General features: G+C 43.4%; 1 protein-coding gene across 1 annotated transcript in view; it reads left to right on the top strand.

Moving 5' to 3' along the window:
• LOC112216376 (sodium channel protein type 8 subunit alpha-like) overlaps positions 1-16131 on the top strand; it is a 99481-nt gene extending 83350 nt beyond the window's left edge. The window contains exons 23-27 of the mRNA XM_042299691.1: positions 4139-4423; positions 5742-5933; positions 6731-6835; positions 7728-7998; positions 14890-16131. Of these exons, the coding sequence (XP_042155625.1) occupies positions 4139-4423; positions 5742-5933; positions 6731-6835; positions 7728-7998; positions 14890-16040 (2004 nt within the window). The 3' untranslated portion in view covers positions 16041-16131. The remainder of the gene's footprint in view (positions 1-4138; positions 4424-5741; positions 5934-6730; positions 6836-7727; positions 7999-14889) is intronic.
• Positions 16132-16357: the final 226 nt, after the last annotated feature.

The raw sequence follows: 16357 nt of genomic DNA, 5'->3' as shown, positions 1-16357 counted from the left end.
GACAACACTAGTCTTTCTTAACCCCTAGACAGTCGCAGAGCATGTCTCCTCTTCCTCTTCATAATGTCCCAAAAATGACAGACCAGGTGTGGTAGACTAGACGTGTTCCATGCACCACTGTTAATACGCTACAGGAGAGGTTAGCTAGCTAATCATCAATTTGACTGACATTTCCATTCATACTGAAGTGCCCATCCATACAAAATATCCACTGGCTAAAATATGACAATGACGTTGCAAATACGAGCTGATGACATCACAAAACCTTTTGGCCCTAGATAGGCTTTATGGTTGTTTACTACTATACTTATGAATGAGTCCACATCACCAAACGTTTACATGGCAGTCTGGTTTGTCCAGCGTAGAATTAGAAGGATTCTGTTTCTATGGCGGCTAGACTGGTCAAAATTCCAATATAATATTTTGGCGGAAAAAAGCATGGTACATTCTTAAAGGAACGTTGTAGTCAAACATTGCGTTACCCCTATTAATGATCTCAATCAATGGGAGTGTGGTAGGAGGTGACGGTGGCCCAGTAGGCTAATACTTGTAGCAGTGAAAAAGCAGATCCTGTCTGTACTTACTCACCAATTCAATACAATGTTGTCTACTGTATGTTCATCAATTGATTTGCCTATTTTTTTTTCTTTACCTAAAAGGAAGATTGACAAATCAAAGTGGTAAATAAATGGATAGGGAATTACAAGAATGGAGAGATGACACTGACAACCATAATAATGAAAGAGATTCTGGAGAGTTGGAATGTTGAGAACTCTTGCTGACTTGATCTTCATGGCTGTGGTCATGGAAGGTTGTGATTGGAGGAGGCCAATGCAAGTCAACAGCTCTGAGAGAGCAGCATAACACAGCTTTCATTTGAATATATTGCTATGCTTAACATGCAATGATGCAATGGGCTGTTCCTACCTACCTGAATGCCTATAGTCACTTGTTAAATGCTTTATCTGTTACTATGCTGCTTTGTAGCCTCATTGTTACTTTTGAGCAATGCAATGTACAAGAATGACACAGTCGCCAAGTCATCCTCACACTTGTCTTACTACAGATTTTCTAATGAGTTTGCACTCTAGTCTTTGGTTGCATTTGAATGTTTAGTCACAAAATATTTGTTGTATTATTAACTTAAAATGTATTTAAAAAAGACCTTCTAGCTGCATCATGTCAGACTTGCAGCAGACACATTAGCTGGAAACAGATCCTAAATTACAGACCAATCACACAGAGACCTCAGAACCATATAACAGATGTCTGAGTTCTTAGAACAGAGGTCTGAGTTCTTAGAACCTTAGAACAGAGGTCTGAGTTCTTAGAACCTTAGAACAGAGGTCTGAGTTCTTAGAACAGATGTCTGAGTTCTTAGAACAGATGGTCTGAGTTCTTAGAACCTTAGAACAGAGGTCTGAGTTCAGAACCTTAGAACAGATGTCTGAGTTCTTAGAACAGATGTCTGAGTTCTTAGAACAGATATCTGAGTTCCTAGAACAGAGGTCTGAGTTCTTAGAACCTTAGAACAGAGGTCTGAGTTCTTAGAACAGATGTCTGAGTTCTTAGAACAGAGGTCTGAGTTCTTAGAACCTTATAACAGAGGTCTGAGTTCTTAGAACCTTAGAACAGAGGTCTGCGTTCTTAGAACAGATGTCTGAGTTCTAACTCTACACAATCCATTCTTGACTGTTCTTAAATGTTGTGTCCAAAGATACCCAAGTGTCAAATCCACTTGTCTGATAGATATACAGTATAATATATAGACAAGAAACCTTTTGGCCAGTTATCTCTCTATCCAAAACATTTCTCTATCGGTTTGTTTATCGATTTCAACGGTTCTTGAAATTGCACCACAATGCCATGTAACAACACGCATGTACTCAAATTGCCGATGCACATTATGAGCTTTTGAAAGCCATTTTCCCTCATTGTTTTGATAAGGTTTTTGATTTTTGATAAAGCATGAACCATTTGATTATATAATGCATGGCTAATATTACCTTGAACACTTTGAATCTTTGAAACAAGTCAAATTCTACCGCCTCAGCAAGTAGTTCATTCTCTCAGCATGTGTGCAGTGATGTGTTCTCCTACAGATGTAGGAACTTAATTCAAGCCCGTTTGCTACAGAAGGAAAACAATCCTGCAGTAACAAGAAATGTGGATTATAATTAATATAATTATTTTTGTAAGGATTGATACATTTTTCATTAAGACATATCAAGTCTGACATTTTAATTTGGAAATTACTATCTTTTTAAACCTTCACTACAAGTTTGCATTTCCTGCCGTGCAGAACAATTCTCAGCAACAAAAAAAGAGTTTGAATTAAGATCCTACATCTGTATGTGAGAGGTGGGAGGTGTGATATTACTGTCATGATGCGGTATACTGCTAACTCTACGCATTGTGATCATTCCTCTCAAAAGGTAGCTTTCTCTTTACAGCTTCTGCATTTTTCATGACAGATTCTTACGTGTATTATTAGAGGTCCAAGCACAATGAATAGCCTATGTGCCTTATTTGCATTCTAATTCAGTTCAATTCAGTAAGATATTTTTATTATCTGTTTTTGGGTTACTCACACAGAAAGAAATTGGCACCCAACAACCTGAAGGTTCCTTTTGTGGCCATATGGTGTTTATCCAACCCCAGTGCCATAGCAGACAGTTAGCAGCCAGTAACTCCATATTCCATAATCATTCAAGAGGAACAGTCAAAGGCCTGTACTTAACGCTTCCAATAATACACATACTGTAGAGAGGAGAGTACCGATGATGTCATCACTAACATGTTTAACTGTAAGAGAAGAGTGTACCTACATTTTAGGTTATGATAAAGACAGCCAGTTGTGCAAGTCATATTTTTCCAAGAACCAATGGGTAAATATCAAGAATTAAAATGACCATTGAACAGCTCCCCCTGACGGTAGCTTTAAGTAATCAATGCAGGGTCCTGCACATTGCTGAGAGAACACTGCTCCTGAAGCTCGGTCTGCACTCTGTCTGCCTGTCTGTATACAAGGAGGGAATATGGCTCCACAAACCAAGTCTGTCAGCTAAAAACAGACGACATGCATGCTCAGCTCAGCCGTGCCTGACAGCTGCTGGTCTAGCGTTCAACCCCACTATGCACCACGACACTGAGCTTAATGCACATCAGTGTATGGAAGGGCCGGTCGGTCCGGAGATAGAAGCTGTTAAGGGGGCTAGCCGTGGGTGTTATGGAAATGGGAAGCAGTCTATGGGTTGCGTCTCAAACAAATGGCACCCTATTCCCTATAAAGTGAACTACTTTCTAGCAGAAAGTGCACTGCTTTTTACCAGGGCCTACAGGGCTCTACCAGGGTCTATAGGGCTCTGGTCAAAGTAATGCACTATACATTATAGAGAATGGGATGCCATTTAGGATGCATCCTATGGATAAAACTGCTTTCCATTGCATCACGTCTGGGTGCGTCTGGGTTGGAGGAAAAGGGACAAGGGGAGGGAGGGAGGGAGGTGAATGTTTGGGAGAAGATGAGGATGCATACTGGCATGGCAAATCAGTTGTGGTTCAATTAGTTTAAGACAGTTCTATGATCTCAAAAGGAAAGTGGGGTGTATGTATGTCTGTCTGTCTGTCTGTCTGTCTGTCTGTCTGTCTGTCTGTCTGTCTGTCTGTCTGTCTGTCTGTCTGTCTGTCTGTATGTATGTGAAGACCCCTTGGTAGTCCTAGTCGTGTTCTCAATCAGATCAAATACAATTCATTCTAATTATAACAGAACTGATAATACTCTTTCACTGTTAAACTATATGTTACTATACTATATTATACTTGTACTATAATAATGATGTACTATACTGTACTGTACTACAGTATACACAAACATACTAAAAATTATATTCTAATTCTAAACAGTACTATAGTACTATACTTTATACAACGTTATGTATCATAATAACGTTAAAACACCATTTGTAATATGACTCGATAATGGAACATAGTACATGTCAAATTCGTTTTTGCTGCCACTTTCTCCTTTATGATGCCATGACAGTATGCAGCTGCTCTGAGGGGGGTTGATAGGTATCATCATGGAGTATGTTTTGAATATCTCACACTGTCCTGTCCTCCTGTCTCCCCTGTCTAGGTTGTAGTCAACGCCCTGGTGGGAGCCATCCCCTCCATTATGAATGTGTTGCTGGTTTGCCTCATCTTTTGGCTGATTTTCAGTATCATGGGAGTCAACTTGTTTGCGGGCAAGTATTACTACTGTTTCAACCAGACAGCAGAGGAGTACTTTGACGCCACAGAGGTCAACAACAAGACACAGTGCCTGGCCCTCATTGAACAGAACTTCACTGAGGTCAGGTGGAAGAATGTCAAGATCAACTTTGACAATGTTGGCGCCGGATACCTGGCTCTGCTTCAAGTGGTGAGCCTCTCTCTCTCTCTCTCTCTCTCTCTCTCTCTCTCTCTCTCTTCTCTCTTCTCTCTCTCTCTCTCTTTAACTCTTCTCTCTCCCTCTCTCTCTTTAACTCTCTCTCTCTCTCTCTCTCTCTCTCTCTCTCTCTCTCTCTCTCTCTCTCTCTCTCTCTCTTTAATATGCAAATAAATTCATAAAAATCCTACAATGTGATTTTCTGGATTTTTTTTTCTCATTTTGTCTGTCATAGTTGAAGTGTACCTATGATGAAAATTACAGGCCTCTCTCATCTTTTTTTTAAGTGGGAGAACTTGCACAATTGGTGGCTGACTAAATACTTTTTTGCCCCACTGTATATATATATCTCTCTCTCTCTATATATATATATATAACTCTCTCTCTCTCTCTATATATATATATATATATATAACTCTCTCTCTCTCTCTCTATATATATATATATAACTCTCTCTCTATATATATATATATATATATATATATAACTCTCTCTCTCTATATATATATATATATATATATATAACTCTCTCTCTATATATATATATATATATATATAATTTGCAAATAAATTCATAAAAATCCTACAATGTGATTTTCTGGATTTTTTTTTCTCATTTTGTCTGTCATAGTTGAAGTGTACCTATGATGAAAATTACAGGCCTCTCTCATCTTTTTTAAGTGGGAGAACTTGCACAATTGGTGGCTGACTAAATACTTTTTTGCCCCACTGTATATATATATATATAACTCTCTCTCTCTATATATATATATATATAACTCTCTCTCTCTCTATATATATATATATAACTCTCTCTCTCTCTCTCTCTATATATATATATATAACTCTCTCTCTATATATATATAATATAACTCTCTCTCTCTCTATATATATATATATATATATATATATATATATATATATATATATATATATATATATATATATATATATAAATAACTCTCCCTCTCTCGCCCCACACCTGTTTGTTCACTGTTTCCTCCCATTTTGTCATGTTGTCTCTTCTTCTACTCTGCATGTTTTATTCTCCCTCTTCCTTCCATCGTCTTGCACAGTTCTCTTCCTCGCTGCTTCCTCTCTCCCCCTCTTCCTCTCTCCCCCTCTCTGTGCACATTTCTGTTTTTCCACGTGCACATTTCTGTTTTTCCACATGTGCACATTTCTATTTTTCCACGTGCACATTTCTTTCCATGAACAAGCTCTTCTCCAGGACACATCAGATTTAGGTTTGAAATGTGCATTTTTGGTATTTTGAATATTCTAAGTTAATCGGATCTCTTTGTCTCCAAAGGCAACATTCAAAGGCTGGATGGACATCATGTACGCAGCCATAGACTCCAGAAGAGTGGAGGACCAGCCCATCTATGAAGACAACATCTACATGTATATCTACTTTGTCATCTTCATCATCTTTGGATCCTTCTTCACCCTCAACCTCTTCATCGGTGTCATCATTGACAACTTCAACCAACAGAAGAAAAAGATAAGACCTATTTTCTTACCTCCTCTCCTCCTCCTCCCCTGTCTCTTTTTGCTCAATTCTATAGCATATTATATGCCTTGTTGTATAACATCAAGTCTCATACATGCCAATAACAAGTTTTAAAGCATTATTCCTGTATATAAAGTGTTACATTCAATGACATTTGAAAGCAAGGTTGTGGTCTATTCCATTTCAATTCCAGTCAGTTCAGGAAGTACACTGAAATTCCAATTCACTTCAATGCTTGTCAATTAGGAAAATGTGGACTTTTCTTAAGTGGAGATACTTTCTTATTGACTGAAATTGAAATTGAATTGACCTCAGGGTTGGGTCTCATTTGTTAGGGATGGGGTTGGGGTTAGGGTTGGGTTTAGGGTTGGGCTCATTTGTTAGGGATGGGGTTGGGGTTAGGGTTGGGTTTAGGGTTGGGCTCATTTGTTAGGGATGGGGTTGGGGTTAGGGTTGGGGTTAGGGTTGGGCTCATTTGTTAGGGATGGGGTTGGGGTTGGTTGTAACCAAATGTGTGTGTGTCCCTATTCTTTAGGGTTATGGAAGCGTTTCCCAAACTCATTCCTCAGGACCCCAAGTGGTCCACGTTTTGGTTTTTGCTCCAGCACTACACAGATGATTCAAATGATCAAAGCTTGACATTGAGTTGATTTTTTGAATCAGCTGTGTAGTGCTGGAGTAAAAAACACTAAACATACACCACTTAGGGTCCCCAGGACTGAGTTTGGGAACCATGGGTTAGTTAGGGTTAGGGTTGGTTGTAACCAAATGTTTGTGTGTCCCTTTACTTTGGAGGTCAGGACATCTTCATGACAGAGGAACAGAAGAAGTACTACAACGCCATGAAGAAACTGGGTTCAAAGAAGCCCCAGAAACCCATTCCCAGACCACAGGTTGGCTGTTGCTCCCGGCCTTTTTTAGCCCGGCTTTTTCATGCACTTTATTGGCAGTAAAAATCACTCCATATTTGTTTATCCAGCTCCGCACTTAGAGTGTGGGACCAGGCTAGGTCTGTATGGTGTGGAACACTGCCACACACATGAGGCTGCTGAGGGGAGAACGGCTCATAATAATGGCCGAAATGGAGTATGTGGAATGTCACCAAAAACATGGAAACCAAGGAAACCATGGGTTTGATGTACTTGATACCATTCCATATCTCCACTCCAGCTATTTCCACGAGCCCGTCCTCCCCAATTAAGGTACCACCAACCTCCTGTGCTGCCACAACATATTGAAATCAGTATTTTCAGTATTTAGCACTGTGTATTATGTTAACACTGAAATGCTGAAATATGAATTTCAATCCATTGTGGCAGTTTTTCCCTTCGATTAACAAAATGTGTGTTTTTGCTGTTGTTGTTCTTGTGTCTGTGTGTTTGTGTCTGCATGAGTACGTGTGTGTGTGTGTGTGTGTCTGCATGAGTACGTGTGTGTGTGTGTGTCTGCATGAGTACGTGTGTGTGTGTGTGTGTCTGTGTGTGTGTGTGTGTGTGTGTGTGTGTGTGTGTGTGTGTGTGTGTGTGTGTGTGTGTGTGTGTGTGTGTGTGTGTGTGTGTGTGTGTGTGTGTGTGTATGTGTGTGTGTGTGTGTGTGTGTGTGTGTATCTGCATGTGTACGTGTGTGTGTGTGTGTGTGTGTGTGTGTGTCTGTATGTGTACGTGCATGTGTGTGTACGTGTGTGTGTGTGTGTGTGTGCGTGTGTGTGTGTGTGTGTGTGTGTGTCTCTGCATGCGTACTTGTGTGTGTGCATGGTGCCTTGTTGTTGTCTCCTTGTCTCCACAGAACAAGATCCAAGGGTTGGTGTTTGACTTTGTGACCCAGCAAGTCTTCGACATCTCCATTATGATGTTGATCTGCCTAAACATGGTCACCATGATGGTGGAGACAGACGACCAGTCGGACGAGACGGAGAACATCCTCTATTGGGTCAACTTCATCTTCATCGTGGCATTCACCACCGAGTTCGTCCTGAAACTCTTCGCCCTGCGCCACTACTACTTCACCAATGGCTGGAACGTGTTCGACACGGTCGTCGTCGTCCTGTCCATCGCGGGTGAGGGGAGTGGGGCTGTGTCTAAAGTGGCACCCTCTTCCTTATTTAGTGCACTACTTTTTGACCAGGACTCATAGGACTCTGGTCAAATGTAGGTCACTGTATTGGGAATAGGGTGCCATTTTGGGCGCATACTGTACAAAACCATGGTCATAGAAAGCCTCCGTAGACTCTGCCAGACTTTGGTTTATCTACTGAGTACTCTTTTTTTAATGTTACGTTTATTTAACTAGGCAAGTCAATTAAAAACAAATTCTCATTTACAATGACGGCCTACACCAGCCAAATCCGGACGACGCTGGGCCAATTGTGCGCCGCCTTATGGGACTCCCAATCACGGCCGGTTGTGATACAGACTGGATTCGAACCAGGGTGTCTGTAGTGAAGCCTCTAGCACTAAGATGCTGTTCCTTAGACTGCTATGTCACTCAGGAGCATAGACAGTGTATCTTTCATACACAGTATATTTGGGATTTCAGAAAGCAGCTTTTCTATCAAACAGATCAATAAATTACAGGTCTTGGATCTTACTTCGATCACTCTTTTGTTGCTGAGAATTTTCCTGCACCACAGGAAATGCAGATAAGCTTTGTGATTTGCATAAATTCACTGAAAACCCACACTAACACACGGTTATATTAACCTACTTGCCTAGTTAAATAAAGGTAAAATAAAACAGCCTTCCGCATACAAATGGCAGAAACACATACAACAAAACTGATTTAAGATGTCTTTGGTACATAATTGGTCTAGCCTATACTGCAAAATGTAACTCATTTGAGTAATCGCCTTTGGGTGTGGACTGTATTATTATGCATACTGGATGGACTGGTTACCTGATGCTACGCCCCAAAATGAGTCTGGGAGAGAACGTATAGCCCTAGGCAATGCTGTTGGTTCATTGATTGTGCAGGGCAGCTTACAGTTAGCCTACAATTAGTGCATTTGTATTTTATTTTGAATAGTCTAGTAATTAATTGGGTGACACATTACCTTTAGCTATACAGAATATCTCAGCACCGTGCGTTTCCATCTCCTCCTCTCTGCCCTTTAACCTTTCTCGAACGTGCAGACGGCCTGTCAAATAATTTTGTGAAATATGTTTAGTTGCAAAAACATATTACTATTGATGTTCCCGAACAGGTTTAATTTGGTTTCCCAAATGAAGCACCGGGTAGCTGCAGGAACAATGTTGTAGAGCCCATGGCATACAGAGTTCTGGTGGAATATCATCTGTCAGGCAGTGAGAGCATGCTCCTCAAACAGGAATATCATCTGTCGGGCAGCGAGAGCATGCTCCTCAAACAGGAATATCATCTGTCAGGCAGTGAGAGCATGCTCCTCAAACAGGAATGTCATCTGTCAGGCAGTGAGAGCATGCTCCTCAAACAGGAATATCCCCTGTCGGGCAGTAAGAGCATGCTCCTCAAACAGGAATATCACCTGTCGGGCAGTGAGAGCATGCTCCTCAAACAGGAATATCACCTGTCGGGCAGTAAGAGCATGCTCCTCAAACAGGAATATCATCTGTCAGGCAGTGAGAGCATGCTCCTCAAACAGGAATATCATCTGTCAGGCAGGAGCATGCTCCTCAAACAGGAATATCATCTGTCAGGCAGTGAGAGCATGCTCCTCAAACAGGAATATCACCTGTCGGGCAGTAAGAGCATGCTCCTCAAACAGGAATATCATCTGTCAGGCAGTGAGAGCATGCTCCTCAAACAGGAATATCATCTGTCGGACAGTGAGAGCATACTCCTCAAACAGGAATATCACCTGTCAGGCAGTGAGAGCATGCTCCTCAAACAGGAATATCACCTGTCGGGCAGTGAGAGCATGCTCCTCAAACAGGAATATCATCTGTCAGGCAGTGAGAGCATGCTCCTCAAACAGGAATATCACCTCTCAGGCAGCAAGAGGCAGGAATATCATCTGTCAGGCAGTGAGAGCATGCTCCTCAAACAGGAATATCACCTGTCGGGCAGCGAGAGCATGCTCCTCAAACAGGAATATCATCTGGCAGACAGTGAGAGCATGCTCCTCAAACAGGAATATCACCTGTCAGGCAGTGAGAGCATGCTCCTTAAACAGGAATATCACCTCTCGGGCAGTGAGAGCATGCTCCTCAAACAGGAATATCATCTGGGACAGTGAGAGCATGCTCCTCAAACAGGAATATCGGGCAGTGAGAGCATGCTCCTCAAACAGGAATATCACCTGTCGGGCAGTGAGAGCATGCTCCTCAAACAGGAATATCACCTGTCAATCACCTGTCAGGCAGTGAGAGCATGCTCCTCAAACAGGAATATCATCTGTCAGACAGTGAGAGCATGCTCCTCAAACAGGAATATCCCCTGTCGGGCAGTGAGAGCATGCTCATCAAACAGGAATATCATCTGGCAGACAGTGAGAGCATGCTCATCAAACAGGAATATCACCTGTCGGACAGTGAGAGCATGCTCCTCAAACAGGAATATCATCTGATAGACAGTGAGAGCATGCTCCTCAAACAGGAATATCACCTGTCAATCACCTGTCAGGCAGTGAGAGCATGCTCCTCAAACAGGAATATCATCTGTTGGACAGTGAGAGCATGCTCCTCAAACAGGAATATCACCTGTCAGGCAGCAAGAGGCAGGAATATCACCTGTCGGGCAGTGAGAGCATGCTCCTCAAACAGGAATATCACCTGTCGGGCAGTGAGAGCATGCTCCTCAAACAGGAATATCATCTGTCAGACAGTGAGAGCATGCTCCTCAAACAGGAATATCCCCTGTCGGGCAGTGAGAGCATGCTCATCAAACAGGAATATCACCTGTCGGACAGTGAGAGCGTGCTCCTCAAACAGGAATATCATCTGTCGGACAGTGAGAGCATGCTCCTCAAACAGGAATATCACCTGTCGGGCAGTGAGAGCATGCTCCTCAAACAGGAATAATCAATCACCTGTCAGGCAGTGAGAGCATGCTCCTCAAACAGGAATATCATCTGTCAGACAGTGAGAGCATGCTCCTCAAACAGGAATATCCCTGTCGGGCAGTGAGAGCATGCTCCTCAAACAGGAATATCATCAGACAGTGAGAGCATGCTCATCAAACAGGAATATCACCTGTCGGACAGTGAGAGCATGCTCCTCAAACAGGAATATCACCTGATAGACAGTGAGAGCATGCTCCTCAAACAGGAATATCATCAGGCAGTGAGAGCATGCTCCTCAAACAGGAATATCATCTGTTGGACAGTGAGAGCATGCTCCTCAAACAGGAATATCACCTGTCAGGCAGCAAGAGGCAGGAATATCAAGTGAGAGCATGCTCCTCAAACAGGAATATCACCTGTCGGGCAGTGAGAGCATGCTCCTCAAACAGGAATATCATCTGTCAGACAGTGAGAGCATGCTCCTCAAACAGGAATATCACCTGTCGGGCAGTGAGAGCATGCTCCTCAAACAGGAATATCATCTGATAGACAGTGAGAGCATGCTCCTCAAACAGGAATATCACCTGTCAATCAGTGAGTGAGCATGCTCCTCAAACAGGAATATCATCTGTTGGACAGTGAGCATGCTCCTCAAACAGGAATATCACCTGTCAGGCTCAAACAGGAATATCACCTGTCGGGCAGTGAGAGCATGCTCCTCAAACAGGAATATCACCTGTCGGGCAGTGAGAGCATGCTCCTCAAACAGGAATATCATCTGTCAGACAGTGAGAGCATGCTCCTCAAACAGGAATATCACCTGTCGGGCAGTGAGAGCATGCTCCTCAAACAGGAATATCACCTGTCGGACAGTGAGAGCATGCTCCTCAAACAGGAATATCTCGGACAGTGAGAGCATGCTCCTCAAACAGGAATATCACCTGTCGGGCAGTGAGAGCATGCTCCTCAAACAGGAATATCACCTGTCAGGCAGTGAGAGCATGCTCCTCAAACAGGAATATCATCTGTCAGACAGTGAGAGCATGCTCCTCAAACAGGAATATCCCCTGTCGGGCAGTGAGAGCATGCTCATCAAACAGGAATATCATCTGGCAGACAGTGAGAGCATGCTCCTCAAACAGGAATATCACCTGTCGGACAGTGAGAGCATGCTCCTCAAACAGGAATATCATCTGATAGACAGTGAGAGCATGCTCCTCAAACAGGAATATCACCTGTCAATCACCTGTCAGGCAGTGAGAGCATGCTCCTCAAACAGGAATATCACCTGTCGGACAGTGAGAGCATGCTCCTCAAACAGGAATATCATCTGATAGACAGTGAGAGCATGCTCCTCAAACAGGAATATCACCTGTCAATCACCTGTCAGGCAGTGAGAGCATGCTCCTCAAACAGGAATATCATCTGTCAGACAGTGAGAGCATGCTCCTCAAACAGGAATATATCACCTGTCGGGCAGTGAGAGCATGCTCCTCAAACAGGAATATCACCTGTCGGGCAGTGAGCATGCTCCTCAAACAGAATATCATCTGAGCATGCTCTCAAACAGGAATATCACCTGTCGGACAGTGAGAGCATGCTCCTCAAACAGGAATATCATCTGATAGACAGTGAGAGCATGCTCCTCAAACAGGAATATCACCTGTCAATCACCTGTCAGGCAGTGAGAGCATGCTCCTCAAACAGGAATATCATCTGTTGGACAGTGAGAGCATGCTCCTCAAACAGGAATATCACCTGTCAGGCAGCAAGAGGCAGGAATATCACCTGTCGGGCAGTGAGAGCATGCTCCTCAAACAGGAATATCACCTGTCGGGCAGTGAGAGCATGCTCCTCAAACAGGAATATCATCTGTCAGACAGTGAGAGCATGCTCCTCAAACAGGAATATCCCCTGTCGGGCAGTGAGAGCATGCTCATCAAACAGGAATATCACCTGTCGGACAGTGAGAGCGTGCTCCTCAAACAGTTAATGCGTGGAGTGAAATAAGTGTTCTTTATTTCTCAAAGCACATGACCCACTATATAACTGAAGTAGCCTACAAAACGGTCTGGTAGGAAAGCACATGACACACTATATAACTGAAGTAGCCTACAAAACGAGCTGGTAGGAGAGCACATGACACACTATATAACCGAAGTAGGCTACAAAACGGTCTGGTAGGAAAGCACATGACACACTATATAACTGAAGTAGCCTACAAAACGGGCCGGTAGGAAAGCACATGACCCACTATAAACTGAATAGCCTGTCAAAACGGGTCCGGCAGGAAAGCACATGACCCACAAATAACTGAATATCAAATCGGGCTGGTAGGAAAGCATGACTCACTATATAACTGAAGTAGCCTACAAAACTGGCCTGTAGGAAAGCACATGAACTATATACCTGTAGCCAGTGAAACTGCCCTCAGGAAAGCACATGACACACTATATAACTGAAGTAGCCTACAAAACGGGCTGGTCAGAAAAGCACATGACCCACTATATAACTGAAGTAGCCTACAAAACGGGCTGGTAGGAAAGCACATGACCCACTATATAACTGAAGTATCGAAACTGGCCAGTAGGAAAGCACATGACACACTATATAACTGAAGTAGAAAAACGTTCTTTATTTCTGGTAGAAAAGCACATGACCCACTATATAACTGAAGTAGCCTACAAAACGGGCTGGTAGGAAAGCACATGACCCACTATATAACTGAAGTAGCCTACAAAACTGGCCGGTAGGAAAGCACATGACCCACTATATAACTGAAGTAGCCTACGAAACTGGCCAGTAGGAAAGCACATGACCCACTATATAACTGAAGTAGCCTACAAAACGGGCCGGTAGGAAAGCACATGACACACTATATAACTGAAGTAGCCTACAAAACTGGCCAGTAGGAAAGCACATGACCCACTATATAACTGAAATAGCCTACAAAACGGGCCGGTAGGAAAGCACATGACACACTATATAACTGAAGTAGCCTACGAAACTGGCCAGTAGGAAAGCACATGACACACTATATAACTGAAGTAGCCTACGGAACGGCCGGTAGGAAAGCACATGACACACTATATAACTGAAGTAGCCTACGGAACGGGCCGGTAGGAAAGCACATGACACACTATATAACTGAAGTAGCCTACGGAACGGCCGGTAGGAAAGCGGGCGGCCTCCATTCGCTATTTGACTGCATACAAATGACATTCATTTCCCCACTGCTCTGTTCCTTCCCATTTGGGCCATTCTACATCTAAACTAATGTTGCATATGAATAAAGACAAGATTAAATTGAGAATAGTCTGACGGGTGAAAATATGATCACTTGATGAGAAAACAGCTGTGCAGCCTGAGGCTAGGAACAGAGCGCCACTTTCTTGCTACTTTCTCAAGTCATCGGTAGTCTATAGTCACATTATGCTGCCCCTATATGTTTTGATTCTCAGGTTTGTATCATTGACAACTATAGTTGCCAAATAACTCAAAATCTAGCAGACATATAGGACCTGTTTCAAATGATCACTTTTATGCTCAACATAGCTTGTTAATACGCACACTCGCATGGAGCATAGATAACATAGATAACATAGCACTACAGTAGGCCAAGTCATATTCTGTTCTTCTGAAAAAAAAATATTCATATCATAATGTTTCTTTAGACCTGACTAAAATATATAATGGATGTATTGTGATGGTGTATATTACATTTATTTATTATATTTTTTTAAATGTAGATGTTACAAACGCACCCATCAACGGCTTGTAATGCATGGATGCCTAAAGATGCTAAACATATTTCATGTTGTTAATTAAAATCAATTACAGTGAGACCGGCAGTCTTTTGCATGACAATAACCGGCTGACAAAATGTCATGACTGCCACAGCCCTAGTTGAGTCATGTCTGCTAACTTTGTTGTCCCTGGGTGTCTTGTCTCCTCCACCCTCTTCCTCCACAGGAATGTTCCTGGCTGACATCATTGAGAAGTACTTCGTATCGCCGACCCTCTTCAGGGTCATCCGATTGGCTCGAATCGGCCGCATCCTGCGTCTGATCAAAGGGGCCAAGGGCATACGGACTTTACTCTTCGCCTTGATGATGTCACTTCCTGCCCTGTTCAACATCGGCCTCCTGCTCTTCCTGGTGATGTTCATCTTCAGCATCTTCGGAATGTCCAACTTCGGCTACGTCAAACACGGGGCCGGGATAGACGACATGTATAACTTTGAGACCTTCGGGAACAGCATGATCTGCTTATTCATGATCACCACGTCTGCAGGCTGGGATGGTCTCTTGCTCCCCATCCTCAACTACCCTCCTGACTGCGACTCAACTCTGGAGAACCCAGGTGCACCTGCGACAGGCAACTGCGGCAACCCCTCAGTTGGCATATTTTTCTTTGTGATGTATATCATTATTTCCTTCCTTGTCGTAGTCAATATGTACATCGCCATCATCTTAGAGAATTTCAGTGTAGCAACAGAAGAGAGCGCCGACCCGCTCAGTGAAGACGACTTTGAGACGTTCTATGAAATCTGGGAGAAATTTGACCCCGCCGCTTCCCAGTTCATCACCTTCGCAAAGCTGGGTGACTTCGCAGACACCCTGGAGCACCCTCTCCGCATTCCCAAACCCAACACCATCGAGCTGATCGCCATGGACATGCCCATGGTGAGCGGCGACCGCATCCACTGCCTGGACATCCTGTTTGCCTTCACCAAGCGTGTGCTGGGCGACAGTGGCGAGCTGGACATGCTACGCACGCAGATGGAGGAGCGCTTCGTGCAGGCCAACCCCTCCAAGGTGTCGTACGAGCCCATCACCACGACACTGCGCCGGCGCCAGGAGGACATATCCGCACGCTGCATCCAGAAAGCCTACCGCGCTCACCTCCTCAAACGGGGCTTCATCTGCAAGTGCAGGCCCAAGACCAAGCTGGAAAACGGAGGGACCAACAACCAGGAGAAGAAAGAGAGCACAGCCTCCACCTCCTCTCTTCCCTCATACGACAGCGTGACCAAACCTGACAAGGTGAAACAGGAAGAGAACGAGGGAGAGAGGAGAGAGAAGGACAGAAATCAAAAAGATGAGCGGGAATCTAAATTTTAGTCAGGGTTCAGTGACTGTCATTATTACAATACTACACACAGCCAGAAGGGACTCTGACCCCAATAAACAGACATTATTACAATACTACACACAGCCAGAAGGGACTCTGACCCCAATAAACAGACATTATTACAATACTACACACAGCCAGAAGGACTCTGACCCCAATAAACAGACATTATTACAATACTACACACAGCCAGAAGGGACTCTGACCCCAATAAACAGACATTATTACAATACTACACACAGCCAGAAGGACTCTGACCCCAATAAACAGACATTATTACAATACTACACACAGCCAGAAGGACTCT

Source organism: Oncorhynchus tshawytscha, linkage group LG16 (genome assembly GCF_018296145.1).
Source record: "Oncorhynchus tshawytscha isolate Ot180627B linkage group LG16, Otsh_v2.0, whole genome shotgun sequence".
NCBI classification, from domain to species: domain Eukaryota; kingdom Metazoa; phylum Chordata; class Actinopteri; order Salmoniformes; family Salmonidae; genus Oncorhynchus; species Oncorhynchus tshawytscha.
The sequence above is the reverse complement of the archived record's forward strand: the minus strand, read 5'-3'. Positions and strand labels throughout refer to the sequence as shown.